Below are 16321 nucleotides of genomic sequence, written 5' to 3' on the forward strand. Positions count from 1 at the left end.
AATATAAGATTTACTAAAAGACAATTTAAAGATTATTTTGGGTTTAAGCACTTAAGGAGAAACTTCAAAGAGGATATATAATTTAAACTGGAGGTGGGGAAGGGGTAAGAGACTGGATGAGTGTAAAGACATGAACAATGGCTTTAAGTGAGAAAATCTTAAGTCACGGTTTAGATCTCAGTTTTGGGGGTCAGAAAACCTGAGTTCTGGCTCTGCCTGTGCTACTAACTAAATTTTAGGGGGTCAGTTTTAGCCAGCACTTAAATACACTGTGCCATAATTTTCTCATCTGTAAAATGAGGGAGGAGCTGGGCTAGGAGATCTTTCTGGATCCAGCAACCTGTTCTTAATTTCCCTAGTTCCAAGATCAGTGAGTAGGATCAATGTGTGATATAAGTAAGAGAGTACTAGACGATAAGGCTGGCCAGGTCGTTCTTAATCTACAAGTATTTACATGAAATGAAGATAAAATAATGGGTATCAGCACAAATATGTTTACTATTAGATTAATTTTTAGGCTTAGTTGATGGCCAAACCTTGGCCTGGTAAAGTAATGAGGTTGAAGTTTGCAGTGATTCTTGTCATAATGCTGTCAGGAATCTCAAATTTCTACAAGAATCTCTAGTAACAAACGCTTATGGGAAGGATTCTGAGTAAAAGCAATTCAACTTTAAGGCATTAAAAATACAATAACTAGTTACTAAGGATGCAAAAGCACACATACATTAAATATCTGCAGCTGCGTCCTGTCTAAACAGCTTTACCTAACACAAAAGCAGACGTTTACTTTCACATGCCCTTCTTACTTAAAACCAATTCCTCAAAGACCTTTTATTAATGTATTAGTTGACTGGTCTATAAAAAGTTATAGTGATCACTTTACAATCACACCCTAGTTCTATAGTTATTAACTGAAAAAAGCCTCATTCTTACTATGCAGAAATAAATTATTTGCATATCAGCTAGGCTTCTCTTTGATCCTACTGCATCTTGCCCTGTCACGAACTTGGAAGAATAATGGTATAGAAAAATCTGAAAACAAAACACCTCAGATTCATAGGGGGAAAAGAATCATAATTATTTTCCTATACTTAAAAAAAAATTGAAACAATTTGCTTGTCTTTTACCACACATAATCAAAAGTCAACAATCAAATCAATACATTTATCAATTTTGAATATATTATGCTTAGGCACATACCATAGAGGTCCAAGTTCTATTGCTGTCTTTCCAGGCATGCTTCCATGACAGTTACAGGGTAGCTGTCTATATGGGTTTTCTGTGAAAAGATAATTAAAAGGGAAGTCAAAGGGGAAATGACAACGTAAACAGTAGTAATTATTATATTAACAATAATTTGCAGCTACAATATACTGAGGATCTACTATGTGCCAGGTATTGTGCTAAGTATTTTATATGCATTAAAAAAATTTAATCCTTACAACTCTCTGAAGTAGGTACTGTTAAGATCTCAGTTATATAGATCAGAGGATTAAAGCTTAAGAAAGATGTAGAAATCCACATCAAACAACTTATTAGAGGCATAGCTTTTAGTCAGTATACTACCTGAAATAATTTAAGTAGGAGAAAGTCTTGTAAATTCCACAAGATATCCATATTTTAAAATCAACTGATTGGGGTATAATTTACACGCAGTAAAATGTATACATTTTATGTGAAAAGGTTGATGAGCTTTAACAAATGTATATACCCTGGTAACTAACATCCCATCAAAATAAAGACATTTCTTATAAGTTAACTCTTCTGTAACTGGGAAGAAAATAAACTACTCTATTCCCTAGGCTCGATGCATATTCAGCCCCAAAAATCTAGGCTAGAAGAAACTAATTCAGTTTAAAGAGCAATGAGGGGCCTGATGGAATCACAAGGTGACTGGGGAGGTATGAGAGCTATTCTTAGTTTCCAAAAAAGGGTGATATTCTACCATGGACTTTTCAGTTCACTTCAGACCCAGAATAGTCATTTTAAATCAGACTCTGAGTTCCCACAGGCCATTCCTGGGTTGATCATTCACTTTCTTGGAATGGCCTGATCTGATCAATGGGTCCTAGATATATCCAGAACCCAGGATTATGGTGGTAGGGACATGGGTCTATAACCTCTTGCTATCTGATATAACTCTGTCATTCGATGCAATTAAATGGCAAAATGCACAGTTGTAAAATCTTATATTTACTTAAAAGCTTCCTTCATTGTTCATTCCTAGGTCTACCTTTCAGCCTTAAAAGAAGGTGTGGTTATCATTGACCTTAGCTTTGTTGAGAATGATGTTCCTCAGTTATTATATTAATATATTCAAGAAGTTCTCCCTGAAACCATTAAATAACTAAACTACAAATACTACAGGCAGGGTTACTGAAATTAGGGCGATTCACAGTTACAGTTCTGTCAGTCACACCAACTTACCGCCGACAGCACAGACATAAATTTGTATTAGTCAGTTTGTTTCCTGATGCATTTTGCAAAATGCTCCCATCATATAAACCTATGTCTTTTTTCAAGCCCCTCACCTAGGATTTCTCAGTGCCTGGTCAGCATCAGCATCTTGAGGGATCAGGGCTATCATTTCAAGTTACCAGTAGCAAAAAATGAAGGGGTAAAAAAAGAAGAAAACTAGTATTTCTATGTCACTGGTAAAACAGGCTATGAAGGTAATTCCAGATAAGGAATTCAAACATACTTAGAGACTTCTATTTAAATGCAATGGACTGAACACATACTTTATCTCTGCTGTTTCTTAAAGCATTATTAAAATGAGAACAAAGGAATAAAATTCAAACCCCAAAGATAAATAAAATGGGAAAGGAGATAACAAAAGATGATGAGAGGTGTCAATAAAATTTTAGAAGTGGGAAGCACATACACAAGGGGATTTAGCAGGTCAGAGAAAGCTCAAGCCTAAGCCTGAAATGGGTAGAAGGGCTACCAATAAACAGCAAGCCCACTGGCATGGGGGACCTGGAAAGGCTTGAGAATTGAAGGTATTGATGGTCTCTGAAGATGGGAATAGGGTGGTACCGCAAAAAAAAAAAAAAGGCCTCGTTTAAAATTTTTAGACTTGTGGATCTTCTCTAATACCAACAGTTAGGCTTCTGCATCTTCCCCATGCCAAAAGAGGAAGTTAATCTTGGGTGAGGCTGAACCACAGAGAATCTGGAACCAGGGACATTAGTCACAGTTAAGAGTGAGGAGACATATGAAAAGAAAGGGACTAAGTAAAAGTCTGTACAAATGGTAAGACCTTCCAGTCTACTTCCTCAACATGGTTCCTAGAAAGCTGATTGATAGAAGCCTGCAAGATTCCTCTGTAGAAATACTTACCAATCCAAGAGAAAAGAGACACACACACACACACACACACACACACACACACACACACAAACACACAGACTTACTGACTGACTGGCATTTGGGGGTTCTTGTAGTGAAAAGGCAGACTGCCTTCTCATTACAGTAAAGTCTATCCGTTTATAAGCCCTGCCGCAAGTACTTCCACGTAACTTTCAGCACGGAAAACTAAAGACCACTAGACATTTGAGATATACTATGACAGAGAACAAAATTACAAAAGAGAAATAGGAAAGAGAAGAACTAAAACAAAATAATGGCAACAATACAAAAATAAGCAAAACAAAAACCCTATCCTCCCTTAAATATAAAATATACCCAACTGTAATCAATAGTCTTAGAGAGGTAAGATTAGATTTTACATCTCTGAAACAAGAATAGGATACTACTAAAAAGGGAGCAATGAAAAAATATGAAATAACTCTTGGAAATGAACCAAGTATGACAGAAATTTAAGCAGGAAAGTTGGAAAATAAAACTCAAGGAAATCTATAAAGTAGAACTAAATGCCAAATAAATTAATAGTAGAGATATAAAAAAAATTAGAGAATTAATCTAGAAGATCCATCATATAACTAAAATGAGTTCCAGGAAGAGAGGAGAGATATTTTGAGAGAAGAAAATTATCAAAGAAATAATAGAAAAAAATTTACCAGAACTGAAGAACTCAAGTTTAAGGGCTCACAGATTGTCCAGCACATTGAATTAAAAAAGATGAATTCATACACATCATGAAGTTATTTTAGAATACTGGGTTAAGAAGAGATATTTTAGGAGCACTCAGAGAAAAAAGCACAAAGGACTATATATATAAGAACAATAGCAGACTTGTCAATATTGGAGGCTAGGAGACAATGGAATAATATCTTAAACATTCTGAGGAAAAATGAGTTCCAACCTAGGCTTCTGTACATGGCCATGCAATCCTCAGGAAGCTATGGGAAAAAGTGTAGTTTCAAAAGGCGAAAGTAAAGAAGGAAAAGTGGAAAATACATAAGATTTAAGATATAGGAAATTCATCAGAAGGAGAAAGCCAAAGAAAATTTCCATTATGATGGTCTAAAAGGAAGCCCTAGGGCAACAGCTCTCAGCAGACCTAGAAAACAACCCAAACTAGAGCAGGAGGACTGTCTCCAGGGAAATGAAATGAAACCCAAAGATTACTTGATGTTCTTAACCAAGATCACAGGAACACTGGAATTGGATTATGGATTATGAAAAGTATATACACAAAAGGTGACAAATACATAGTAATTATTAATTCCAGAGTAAGCAAAGAGTCGTATAAGAAATGTTATTACAGCATATTAACTGGTTCATCTGTGTTGTAGCAGCCTTCTAACATAGATAGGCAGCAATGATTTCTGTCTCTGGCATTCATACCCTTCTATAATCCCTTCCTCTTGAATGTGAGATCACTGGATCTAGAGACTCATTTCTAGTACTAGAATACGGCAATATTCTCTTTTTCTCTTTCCTTCCCTTCCTTTCTCTCTCTGGTTCTTGCTTAATCCTTCCGACGAAGTGAGCTGCTATCCTGTGAGTATGAAGAGGACTGCATGACAAGCAGTAACCATGTGAATGAGCTTGTAAGCAGATCCTTCCCCAGTCAGGCCTTGATGATTGCAGCCCTGGCCAACACCTTGACTGTGGCCTTGTGAGAGACCCTCAGCTACTGGACCCAACTGAACCATACCCAGATTCTTGACTCAGAGAAACTATGAGATAATGAAAGTTGTTTCAAGCCACTAAGTTTTGGAGTAATTTGTTACACAGTAATAGATAACCAATGTGACTTGTGAACAATATTTTTATATTTATAAAAATGTAAACACTGAATATTGATTAAGCCAACACTGGAGAGGAGAAGTACATGCATGTGACTGGGCTGGCTTGAGATGCTGAATACTCTTCTTCCATGAAAGGAAGTTACAGGCAGTATAAGCATGCTACTTAGAAACAGGGAAGACACTAAACATTAAAGACTTTAAATATTAGAAGAAACAGCTGTGAGGTTTTAGCTGTTGACTTTAGGGAGTGGGGCAGATATCATTATTTTATTAATAAAACTTATGGAACTATCTGACTTTTTAAATTATGTATTACTAATTGATAAACAAAAAATTCTAAGTGACCTGACTTTTTTGAAAGACAATCATTTACACTCTGCAAGTCCTGTATGATTAAAGACAAAATGCAGACAACAAATCATATTGCTTTATAGCAATTTATTAAGTAAAAAATCCTTTAAAATGTTTAATCAGGGGGAGGGGGAGGGATGGATTGGGAGTTTGGCGTTAGTAGTTGCAAACTATTACATTTAGAATGGATAAACAACAAGGTCCTACTGTATAGCACAGGGAACTATATCCAATCTCCTGGGATAAACCATAATGGAAAAGAATATAAAAAAGAATGTATATATGTGTATAACTGAGTCACTTTGCTGTACAGCAAAAATAAACATAACACTGTAAATCAACTATATGTCAATTAAAAAAATATTAAAAAAAAAGAAAAAAACCCACTGTAGTAACAGTCTAAAATTATACAACAACATGAAGCACTTCTGATGGAGAGGGAAAGATGTTAGGTTTTTATGGATTCAGGATCAAATCTGAACAGAGTGTATTTGAGTTTAGTTACTTGTTGATACTGTAAAACACACATGGTGAGAGATATGAAAGGATAATAAACTCCATGTAAGAAAGAATTGATTCATGATTTTAAGGGCAGGAACACCGTCTGTAACACTGGGGTATGAGGTAAAAAACACTGAGATTCTTTTTCTTTTTTATTGAGGGAAACTCACATTACTGATACCCTTTTAAACACTGAAGATGTCTGTTATTTCTTACATAAAGGAAAACTGAATTAGGAAAAAACAGAAAAGAAACCATAGGGCACTAAACCAATTATCCAGGAGGACCAAAACTTTTCAAAGTTTCATCAAGGTATTTATGAAATCTATATTTTAAAAAGCCAGAGTGGATTCTGTAACTCCTCTGATTTTGTTGCATTGAAACCAAGATTAGGATGGTGGACTGAGCATTTAAACCTGTCCTCTCTTCTTATTCCAAATCTCTAGAAATGATAGAAAATATATTTTTATGAAAAATTCCTAAATAGCGCTGGAAAGTAGATGAGTCATCACACATCCCAAATCATTCAGTGCTTTCTGAAAGCCTACAAGCTGTGAGATCATACTACTGGAAGAAAACCCCACTGGGGAGAATAGCTATTAAAGGCAGAAATAGCCTAGGGGCTATATGAACCTAAAAAGCAAGGATGAATGACACTAGAGTAGCTCTAGGACAACTGTTAAAGGGATTGGTTAGAAAACTGTACTTGAAACAGGTTATGATTATATAACTCCTTTAATCCATGATTAGTAATTACAGAAGATATTTGTCTTCAGTTTGAAGTGATAAAGGTTTAGGTTGGAGAAGCAAGATAGTGCCCCAAATCTGATAAAAAACAATTATCTAGGGCCCTAAGAAGCTCTGAATTCCAAGTAGGATAAACACAAAGAGACTCACTCAGACACATCATAATTAAACTGCTGAAAGCTACACAGAGAATCTTGAAAGCAGTAAGAGAAAAATAACTTATCAAGTATGAGGGAACAACAGTACAATTAATGGGGACTTCCCTGGTGGCGCAGTGGTTAAGAATCCACCTGCCAAAGCAGGGGACATGGGTTTGAGCCCTGGTCTGGGAAGATCCCACATGCCGCAGAGCAACTAAGCCCGTGCGCCACAACTACTGAGCCTGCGCTCTAGAGCCCACGAGTCACAACTACTGAAGCCCGCGTTTCTAGAGCTGGTGCTCCGCAACAAGAGAAGCCACCGCAATGAGAAGCCCGCGCACCGCAACGAAGAGTAGCCCCCACTCGCTGCAACTAGAGAAAGCCCGTGCACAGAAATGAAGACCCAGTGCAGCCATAAATTAATTAATTAATTAATTAAAAACAAACAAAAAAAACCAATACAATTAATGGCTGACTTTTAATCAGAAATAATAGAGGCCAGAAGGCACTGGACTGACATAGTTGAAGTGCTGAGAGGGAAAAAAAAAACTATCAACCAATAATTCTACATCCAGCAAAACTATCCTTCAAAAAAGAAGGTGAAATAAAGACATTCCCAGGTACACAAAAACTAGGAGAATTTGTTGTAGCAGACTCACCCTATAAGAAATACTAAAGGGGGTTCTTCAGGTTGAAAGGAAATTTTACAGAGTAATTTGAATCCAAAGGAAGGAATAAAGAGCACTGGAAAGGTAATTATGTGGGTAACTATGAAAGATATGTGTGTGTGTCTCTTTTCTTAATTTTCTTTTAAACTCATAAGATTTAAAAAATAATACTATATTATTGGATTGGGTCTGTAGATGTAATTAACATATGACAAAAATAGCACAGGAGGTGAGAGAAAAATAGAATTAGAGCAAAGTTGCCACATTTTGCCAGTCTTAAGTCAGTATTAACTTGAGGTAGATCAAGATAAGTTAAAGGTATATATTATAATCCCTGGAGAAACCATTAAGAAGATAACTGGAAAAAACATAGCTAAGAAACCAACAGAGGAATTAATTAAAATGACACAGTAAAAAAATATTTAACACTACGAAGGCAGCAAAGGAGGAACACAGAAGACATGAGATACATATAAAACAAATAGTAAAAGTGCTGAAAAGCCAAACATTTTAATAACTACATTCAATATGAATGGTCTAAACACTCTCATCAAAAGGCAGAAACAATCAGATTGGATAAAAAAGCAAGATCTAATAAGACACTTACAGATTAAAACTAAAAGGATAAAAATATATATTATGCAAACAGTAACTATGAGAGTGGTATTTATATTAATATCAGACTATAGGCTTTCAGATAAGAAATATCAGGGATAAAGACAGACATTGCATAATGACAAAAGAGCCAAAGATGATACAACAATTATAAATATATACGAATATTTTTAGATAAAATGATAGTTAAAGAAGACAGGTTGAAGAGAGCACATGCATAATAGTACAAGGTAAGACAAATATTAGAATTAAAAAATATTTAAGAAAGCTTTCTTGAAATGAAAGGATATTTGAAGCTACATGATGAAAGGGGATGCCATGATTAGGAAAACTGATCCTAAAAATAAGGTTAGAACATAGTATTTCAAAAATAAATATTCCTCTGGGCAGCCAGGCAAAATAATTATGTCATATAAAAGAAGGAAAAGTTACAATAATATTCAGTAATAGAAGACAATAAAAGAATTTCGACAAGGCACTCGAACTCTTTAAACTTTTTAAGTATAAAGCTATAAACAGGGAGCTTTAAACATGCAAGAAGTCAAAGAGTATTTTCCCCATGAACCCTCTTGACTAAACTCAGAAAGTTAAATTTAGCCAACAGATAATTCAAGAAATTATGGCAAGAACACTGATGATGAGCACTGAATATATTTAATGTGTGGATTATACTGGCAAAATAGAATATAAATGTTACATATAACATAAAAATGGTATAATGGACAAAAATTAGGAAGGGAAAATGGAAAATGGCAGGCTATTACCTCATTTATGTTACCAAAAAGCCAAAGTATATTACTTAAAACTGATAAATCCAAATTACAGAAACATATACATATTTGCTACTACAAAAGTAAACATTAAGAAAATAACAGACTAGATAAATCAGTATCTAATATAGTTAAGAGAAAAGGGCAGAAAGGACAAATACTAAAACTTTAAAAAATAAGGAGAATATAACCATAGAAACCAAAGAAATTAGAAAGAATCATTAGACATCACTTGGCTCAACTCTATGCAAATAAATTAGAAAAGCTGAGTGAATACTATTAACCCTTTAGTAAACAAATAATTCTGATGCTAGCTAAACTGTTCCTAAGCATTGAAAAAACTGTAAAGGTTCCAAATTCTTTTTGAAGGGAATTTAAACTAATTCTAAAGCCCAACCAAAATTATTCTAAAAAGGAAAACTATATACCATCTTATTTATGATATTGAAACAGAACTCCTTTAAAAAATTAGTAAACAGAGTCCATAATAAAAGAATACTTCCTGACAGAGTAGTTTATTCTAGAAAGTCAGAATGATTTGATATTGGGAAATTTTATTACAATTAATCAAATTAATAGATCTAAGGAGAAATACCATATAATCACCTCCACAGATGCTGAAAAAACATGTGACACAATTCAACATCGTGATAAAACATAGTAAAATTGTAAATGAAGGTTACTTTCTCAACATGATAAATGATAGGTATCTCAGATTCAAGTATGAATCAGAAAGCACCAGAGGGAACTAAAACAAGGAACATGACAGGATGCCCTCCATTCCTACTATCAATTAACACTGTAGCAAAAGTATTAACTCTTGGACAAAAGAAAAGCATACTGGGTTCTTAGGAAGCTTCAAAACTGTAACAATATCTCTATCCTCCTTAATGTGATTAAGATAAACCACCAACTGGTTTATTTCTTTATTTTTTGTTAAGCCAAAAAAAAGGATCCAATGTCAGAACACTGAAAATAGAGCTATGAGAAGGGATTGTCTTAACAGATATTAAACAACACTAAAAGTCTTCTGTAATCAAAACAGTGGGATAGAGGTGTATGAACATCCAACCACTGGAAAAGAATAGAAAATCCAGAAACAAACTCAAATACATGTGGGATTTCAGTATGAGATAAATATGGTAGTCTCAAATCAGTGAAGAGGTGAACTATTCAATGAAACATAACCTTCCTTGAATAATATAGGATAGGAAAGCTCTTTCCAACTACAGACAAAATCCAGAGTACATTAAAAGTTTGATTAACTTAACAACGGCAACAATGAAAAACTTCTGCATGAAAAGGTAAAAAAAAAAAAATGCAAACACAAGTGACAAAATGAGAAAAAATATCTGCAACTATCGTATCATATCATAAGGGTTAAACTCTAGTATATAAAGGAGTTCTTAAAAATCCATATTTAAAAAATGCCAAGAACCTAACAGAAAACAATGGGCAACTCTATGTCCCAGAAAAGCAAAATAGAAACAGCTTGATGAGGGCACAAGCCACATCTTTTTCCTTGATTCCCCAGGCCTGGCATATAGTAGAGGCTCAATAAATGTTTACTGAATGAATTTTATAACTGATGGCTTTTATATTCAGTCAGAAACATGAAAATTATTTTTATAGAATTAATGATTTGAAACATCCTAGACAAAGAGGTAATCTGACTTAATGTTCCTAAAATTAGTGACAGTGGAAACTAAGTTATTGCTAGATGTTTCAACAGAGGGCAGGGCTAGAGAGCATAAATTATGATGAGTAAATGATTTTAATGAACTCACACGAATGTCTTGTCTGTTGATGAAAGGAAATCCAGTATAGGAAATAAAGTTAGCACTGTAATCTTTAAAATCAAAGGACAACAATATGTATAATTAGGGATGTGATAAAGGCTTATTCATTGGAGGCTTATACATAAATTAAACAGGATATACAGTCAAAAGAAACTTGAATTTACCTTCTACCATATTACCATCCTTCTGAAAAATTCTCTCTTCACACCACTGACAATGGATTAGGTACTGAATCTTCTTGGCTGTTTCATCTGCAGAAGTAGGCCCCCTCAAAACTCTCACAACAACCAATACAAAATGTTCCAGAGCCACTGCAAACAGTACTTCTATGCCTTTGTTACATCGGGCTGCAGCTCTGGAAAAATTTTTTAAAGTTATTTTGGGAGCTTATCATTTTCCTTTGTTTGGCATTATACTGACAATACTAACTTGGACACTAAACTATGGATGGGTTATGGGAAAATAAGGAAAATTCAATTCTTAGAGCAGTGATTTTAAAAGATCATTACTATAACTTCTACACAAATTGAAACACAGGATATATAGGATGCTTGGCAGGATTTTAGTAACTACACATTTTTCCTTATGATATCTTCTCAGTATTCTCTGGTTTTCAGTGTCACTTTGTTTCTTGTCATCACAACCATCTTTCTTTATTTTTATCTACTTTTTTCTATAAAAGCTTCCTCTAAACAATATATGTTTATTGAGTACTAACTACATGCAGGAACTGAACAGTCAGTGAAAAATGAATAAGCAAAGTCCTTGCCATTATTACTTTTACATACTTTTGGATTAAATTCTACTTGATACACCATTTATGTACTTAGTTTTCCCTCTACAGTTCTAAACTAACTTAAACTTTGTATGTATTGATTTGAATCAAGTTTATAAGCCATCATTTTTTTAAACTACATAAATAAAAGATGAAATGGACATTAAAAAATGATTGTTTCTAAATTGAAAAACAGTCTTTGCTTTCCCTTTTCATGGTGCTGTCCCCTACATTGTTGAAATAAACTGATTTGAAATTAACTTTCAATATTTTCTTTCTTACTACTTTAATTATTTTAATAACATTTTAAATTGAAGAGTAAACTATTTTAGGCACAAGCTTTTAAATCACATTCTAACATAACATAAAATTACCAAACAAATCAAGATTACATATATGGAATACGGAATTTGTATTTCATGCATATTTTGAAGAATGAAATAAACACTTCTTGTAATATTATTTCTTTTTATCATATACCCAGACAAGGTACACTGTTGGCCATTTGGTACCTTGCCACTGCAGCTACAACAATTCTGGCTGCTAGCTCCTTGTAATATTCAGTTCGGACAATGTTACAGCCGTAGTGACGCCGGGCAACATGTTGTGCCTTGGCATATAAAGAACTGATATCTGTAGAAGTCACTGACACTATGCCAAGGTTTCTTATATTTCTGAATGCAGAATCAAGATAGTTCACAGATGTTCCAAAAGGGTCTAGGTGTCTAAAATCAGAAAGAATATAGACTTATTTAAAATCATACTAGTATCCAAAATAATACCATTGTCATTATTTCTAATGACAAAATTCCATGGATTCAAAAGGACTTCATAAATCTAGTTTAAATACATAATTATGTTTTTAAAGTAAGCAATAAAACGATCATATGATATGTTAGACATGTAAAAATAAATCAGGCTTAGAGGAAATTGTCATGCCCAGGCATTTTATTTCAAATGCTAGAAAATGTTCTTACTGCATTCCTTAGGCCAATGCCAAAAAACTGTATTAATTTAAATAAACAAACAGTGACAAACTATGTTAATTTTTAACGGCCCCCTCTCTACCCCGCCTCCCGCCAAATCCAAGTCAGTTTAGAAAGACACAATTTTTTTCACTTACATGAAATCAAAAGATCTCAAATGCATCAGTACATTGGCATCCATTTTGGTCACCTTAATATTACCAAAGTTTTCCTCTCCTTCTTCAGGAATATCATCACTCTCTTCCTTTTCCTTACTGTCCACCACCACTTTCAATTTGTTTAAATGGCAGTTCTCCTGAATCAACGTCACAGAGTTTTCATTCAAATCATTAATTGTAACCTTGACTGCATTTCCAAGATGTTTTGCCCATTGTAATCCCATTATCCCTTGGGAGAAATTGGAGGAAAAATGAGTTTTTAAATTGTAATAAAGAAAAAAAGTAGTATAATAATAATAAAGAATATAATTTTATAAATAACAAAAACAATTCTTTCAAAATCTTAATACTTTCATAAGTAATTCTTATTCTACTTTCTCACTAAAATGCCTCTGAAGAAAATTTACCACAAGAAAATGTGTCTAACAGATTTCCATTAATAGTTTGTAAAACACTTTTCTATAATCCATGTTCAAATAAAATATCCATGTATGTTCTTTATTTGGGCTCTGGTAGGATTTTTTTTTTCTTTCTTTTTACAATGGAATACTTTTTGAAACAAAATCTTACAGAGAAACCCAATATACAATATGAGTAAGAGTGCAGTTACTCTACTTGAAGGGAAGATGGGTGGTTGGAACTCCTCCTGCTGAAGTTTACCCTAATGCACCAAAACATGAAAACAACTTTCCTGGATCAGTGCTTTTCAAATACTGCACAATAGCATCATTGTGAATGAAAAAGAACAACTTTGTATGTGTAAGCAAATGACCAAGAGGAATTGAGACCAAGAGGGCCCTTCTCACAGGCTTTCTATTCCTGTTGGACTTGAGTCATAAGGGACATTCACTACACAGTGGGAGATGGTGACACAAGCCTAGCCAGTATGGAGTAGAAAAACCCCTATTTACGGGAAGTATTAACCATCTTCTCCCTACATGTGCTTCATAAATGTAAAAAGTTAGCATTTACTATGTGCCGTGGTCTTTACATATATTTTCCTATTCTTATAACAAGCTTGTGAAGTAAGTTCTAATGTTCACATTTTATATTTATTTATTTATTTGGTTGCGTTGGGTCTTAGTTGTGGCAAGCGGGCTCCTTAGTTGCGGCTCACCAGCTTCTTAGTTGTGGCACTTAGGCTCCTTAGTTGCAGCAGGCAGGCTCCTTAGTTGCAGCTCACTGGCTCCTTAGTTGTGGCATGTGAACTCTTAGTTGCATCATGCATGTGGGATCTAGTTCCTGGACAAGGGATCAAACCTGGGCCCCCTGCATTGGGAGCGCGGAGTCTTAACCACTGCGCCACCAGGGAAGTCCCTATCCACGTTTTAGAGATGGGGAAACACACAAAATGACTGCTATGAGCTTGATTTAAGTTTACCAAGGCACATTAAAAAGAAAAGGCTGAGAAGATCTTACTTAAATGATAGTTTTAGTGATTTCAGGTTAAAAAAAAGAGTAGTTCATTGCATCATTATTTACAATAGCCAAGACATGGACACAATCTAAGTGTCCACAGATGGATGAATGAATAAAGAATATGTGGTATATATATATATATACACCCAGTGGAATACCATTCAGCCATAAAACAGAAGGCAATCCTACCATTTCAGACAACATGGATGGACCCTGAAGGCAGTATGCTAAGTGAAATAAATCAGAAAGACAAATACTGTATGATCTAACTTATATGTGGAATCTAAAAAAACCAAACTCACAGAAATGGAGATCGGATTTGTGGCTGCCAGAGGTAGAGACTGGAAGGGTGGGAGAACTGGGTGGATATGGTCAAAGGGTACAGACTTGCAGTTATAAGATAAATATGTTCTAGGGATATAATGTATAGCAGGGTGATTACAGTTAATGATACTGTACTGTTTATTGGAAAGTGACTAAGAAAGCAGAACATAAAAGTTCTCATAAAAATGGAAAAAAAAATCTGTAACTATGTGAGGTGATGGATGTTAATTTTTTTTGGCGATCATTTTACAATATATACATAGAGCTAATCATTATGTTGTATATCTAAAACTTATACAATGTTATATGTTGATTATATCTCAATAAAACTGGAGAAAAAAAAATGACTCCACTATCAAGAAGCATATATAGTACCCAGTCTAGGATAGACATTTAATAAATTTTATTGCATGTAAAAAGAGAGAGAGAGAAAAAGAGAGAGAAGTTGTGTCAGGGAAAATGCTGGGAAATAAATCTGGAAAAGTAGGTTGGGTCAGATTATAGAGGATATTAAATTGCAATCTGAGAAGCTGAACTCTATTTAGGCAATAAAGATGCATGATTTTTTTGACTGAGAAGTAACATTATCAATTCAGTGTTTCAGAGGAAGGGCTGTTTGCAATAGCATACAAGACAGACTGGGTGGGAGAGATACCATTGCCAAAAATCATTACATTGGTGGATACGGAATGGAAAAGGAGTATGAGTCATAATACAAAAGAAAAATTAGAACAGATCTGGTGGTTGAGTGTATGTGGGGACAGTGGCAGGAAAAGGAGTAAAAATTGATTCAAATTTAAAATCCGACTGGTGGGACTTCCCTGGTGGTCCAGTGGTAAAGAATCCGCCTTCCAATGCAGGGGACGTGGGTTCGATCCCTGGTGGGGGAACTAATATCCCACATGCCGCGGGGCAACTAAGCCCGCGCGACACAACTACTGAGCTCACCCGCCTCAACTAGAGAGCCTGCGTGCCGCAAACTACAGAGCCTATGTGCTCTGGAGCCCACGCCACAACCAGAGAAGAGAAAACCCGCATGTCACAACTATAGAGAAGCCTGTGTGCCACTACAAAGAGCCCGTGCGCCACAACGAGTGCCACAACAAAAGATCCCACATGCCGCAATGAATATGCTGCATGCTGCAACAAAGACCCAACCCAGCCAAATAAACAAACAAATATTAAAAAAAAAAACCCAACTGGCTCAGAGGATGTGATCAGCTTAAAATCACTACTTCATCACTTTTACCATATTTACAGAGACATTACTAATGATGATGATGATGGTAGTAGAAGTAGTAATAATACAATAATGATGATACTGAATAATTTTATAACATTTGCTATATACCAGACACTGTTCCAATTTCTTTACATGTATTAATTTACCTAATTTCACATTATTTTATGGTGGGTACCCTCCTTTAGATAGATGAGGAAACTGAAGCATAAATTTCCTGTGGTTAGACAGCTGCCATGTTATAAAGCTGGGATTTGAATGCAGCCAGTTTGATTCCACAGTCCATGTTTTTAACCACAAGTTCTCCCTGAGGAGAGGAACTTAAGTAGAGCTAAGTCATGCTTTCATCCTATTGGTACAAACTTCCCAAGAATACACTCCTATAACCTTTAAGAAGTAAGACGTGGATTAGGTACAAGTGGCTTCTTAGAAATTTTCTACTTTTTCCATTATCTTTTCTCTACTGTTAAGTCCTTTTGGGAAAATGTCTCAGTCTTTAAAATTTCACCTTACCCCACTGCCTAATGAGTAAGCAATATTTACTGCATCACAAAAAAAGAGACAACCAAACACCAACTGATAACTGATCACAGTAAATGTGTATTCTTGCAAAAAAAAAAAAAAAAAGCCTATCTGAATCTGATTAAACCTGAAGATCCAACTACCAAT

The 16321-nt window shown here is 34.8% G+C and overlaps 1 protein-coding gene across 3 annotated transcripts in view; it reads right to left on the reverse strand.

The window, feature by feature from the left end:
• TRMT1L (tRNA methyltransferase 1 like) overlaps positions 1–16321 on the reverse strand; it is a 36720-nt gene that overhangs the window by 5952 nt on the left and 14447 nt on the right. For all 3 annotated transcript variants that reach the window (XM_007166961.3, XM_057555804.1, XM_057555798.1), the window contains exons 8-11: positions 12649–12898; positions 12038–12250; positions 10915–11105; positions 1201–1279 (exon numbers count right to left, since the gene is read on the reverse strand). In XM_007166961.3, coding sequence (XP_007167023.2) covers positions 1201–1279; positions 10915–11105; positions 12038–12250; positions 12649–12898 — 733 coding nt within the window. The remainder of the gene's footprint in view (positions 1–1200; positions 1280–10914; positions 11106–12037; positions 12251–12648; positions 12899–16321) is intronic.

This window comes from Balaenoptera acutorostrata, chromosome 1, assembly GCF_949987535.1.
Source record: "Balaenoptera acutorostrata chromosome 1, mBalAcu1.1, whole genome shotgun sequence".
NCBI lineage: Eukaryota > Metazoa > Chordata > Mammalia > Artiodactyla > Balaenopteridae > Balaenoptera > Balaenoptera acutorostrata.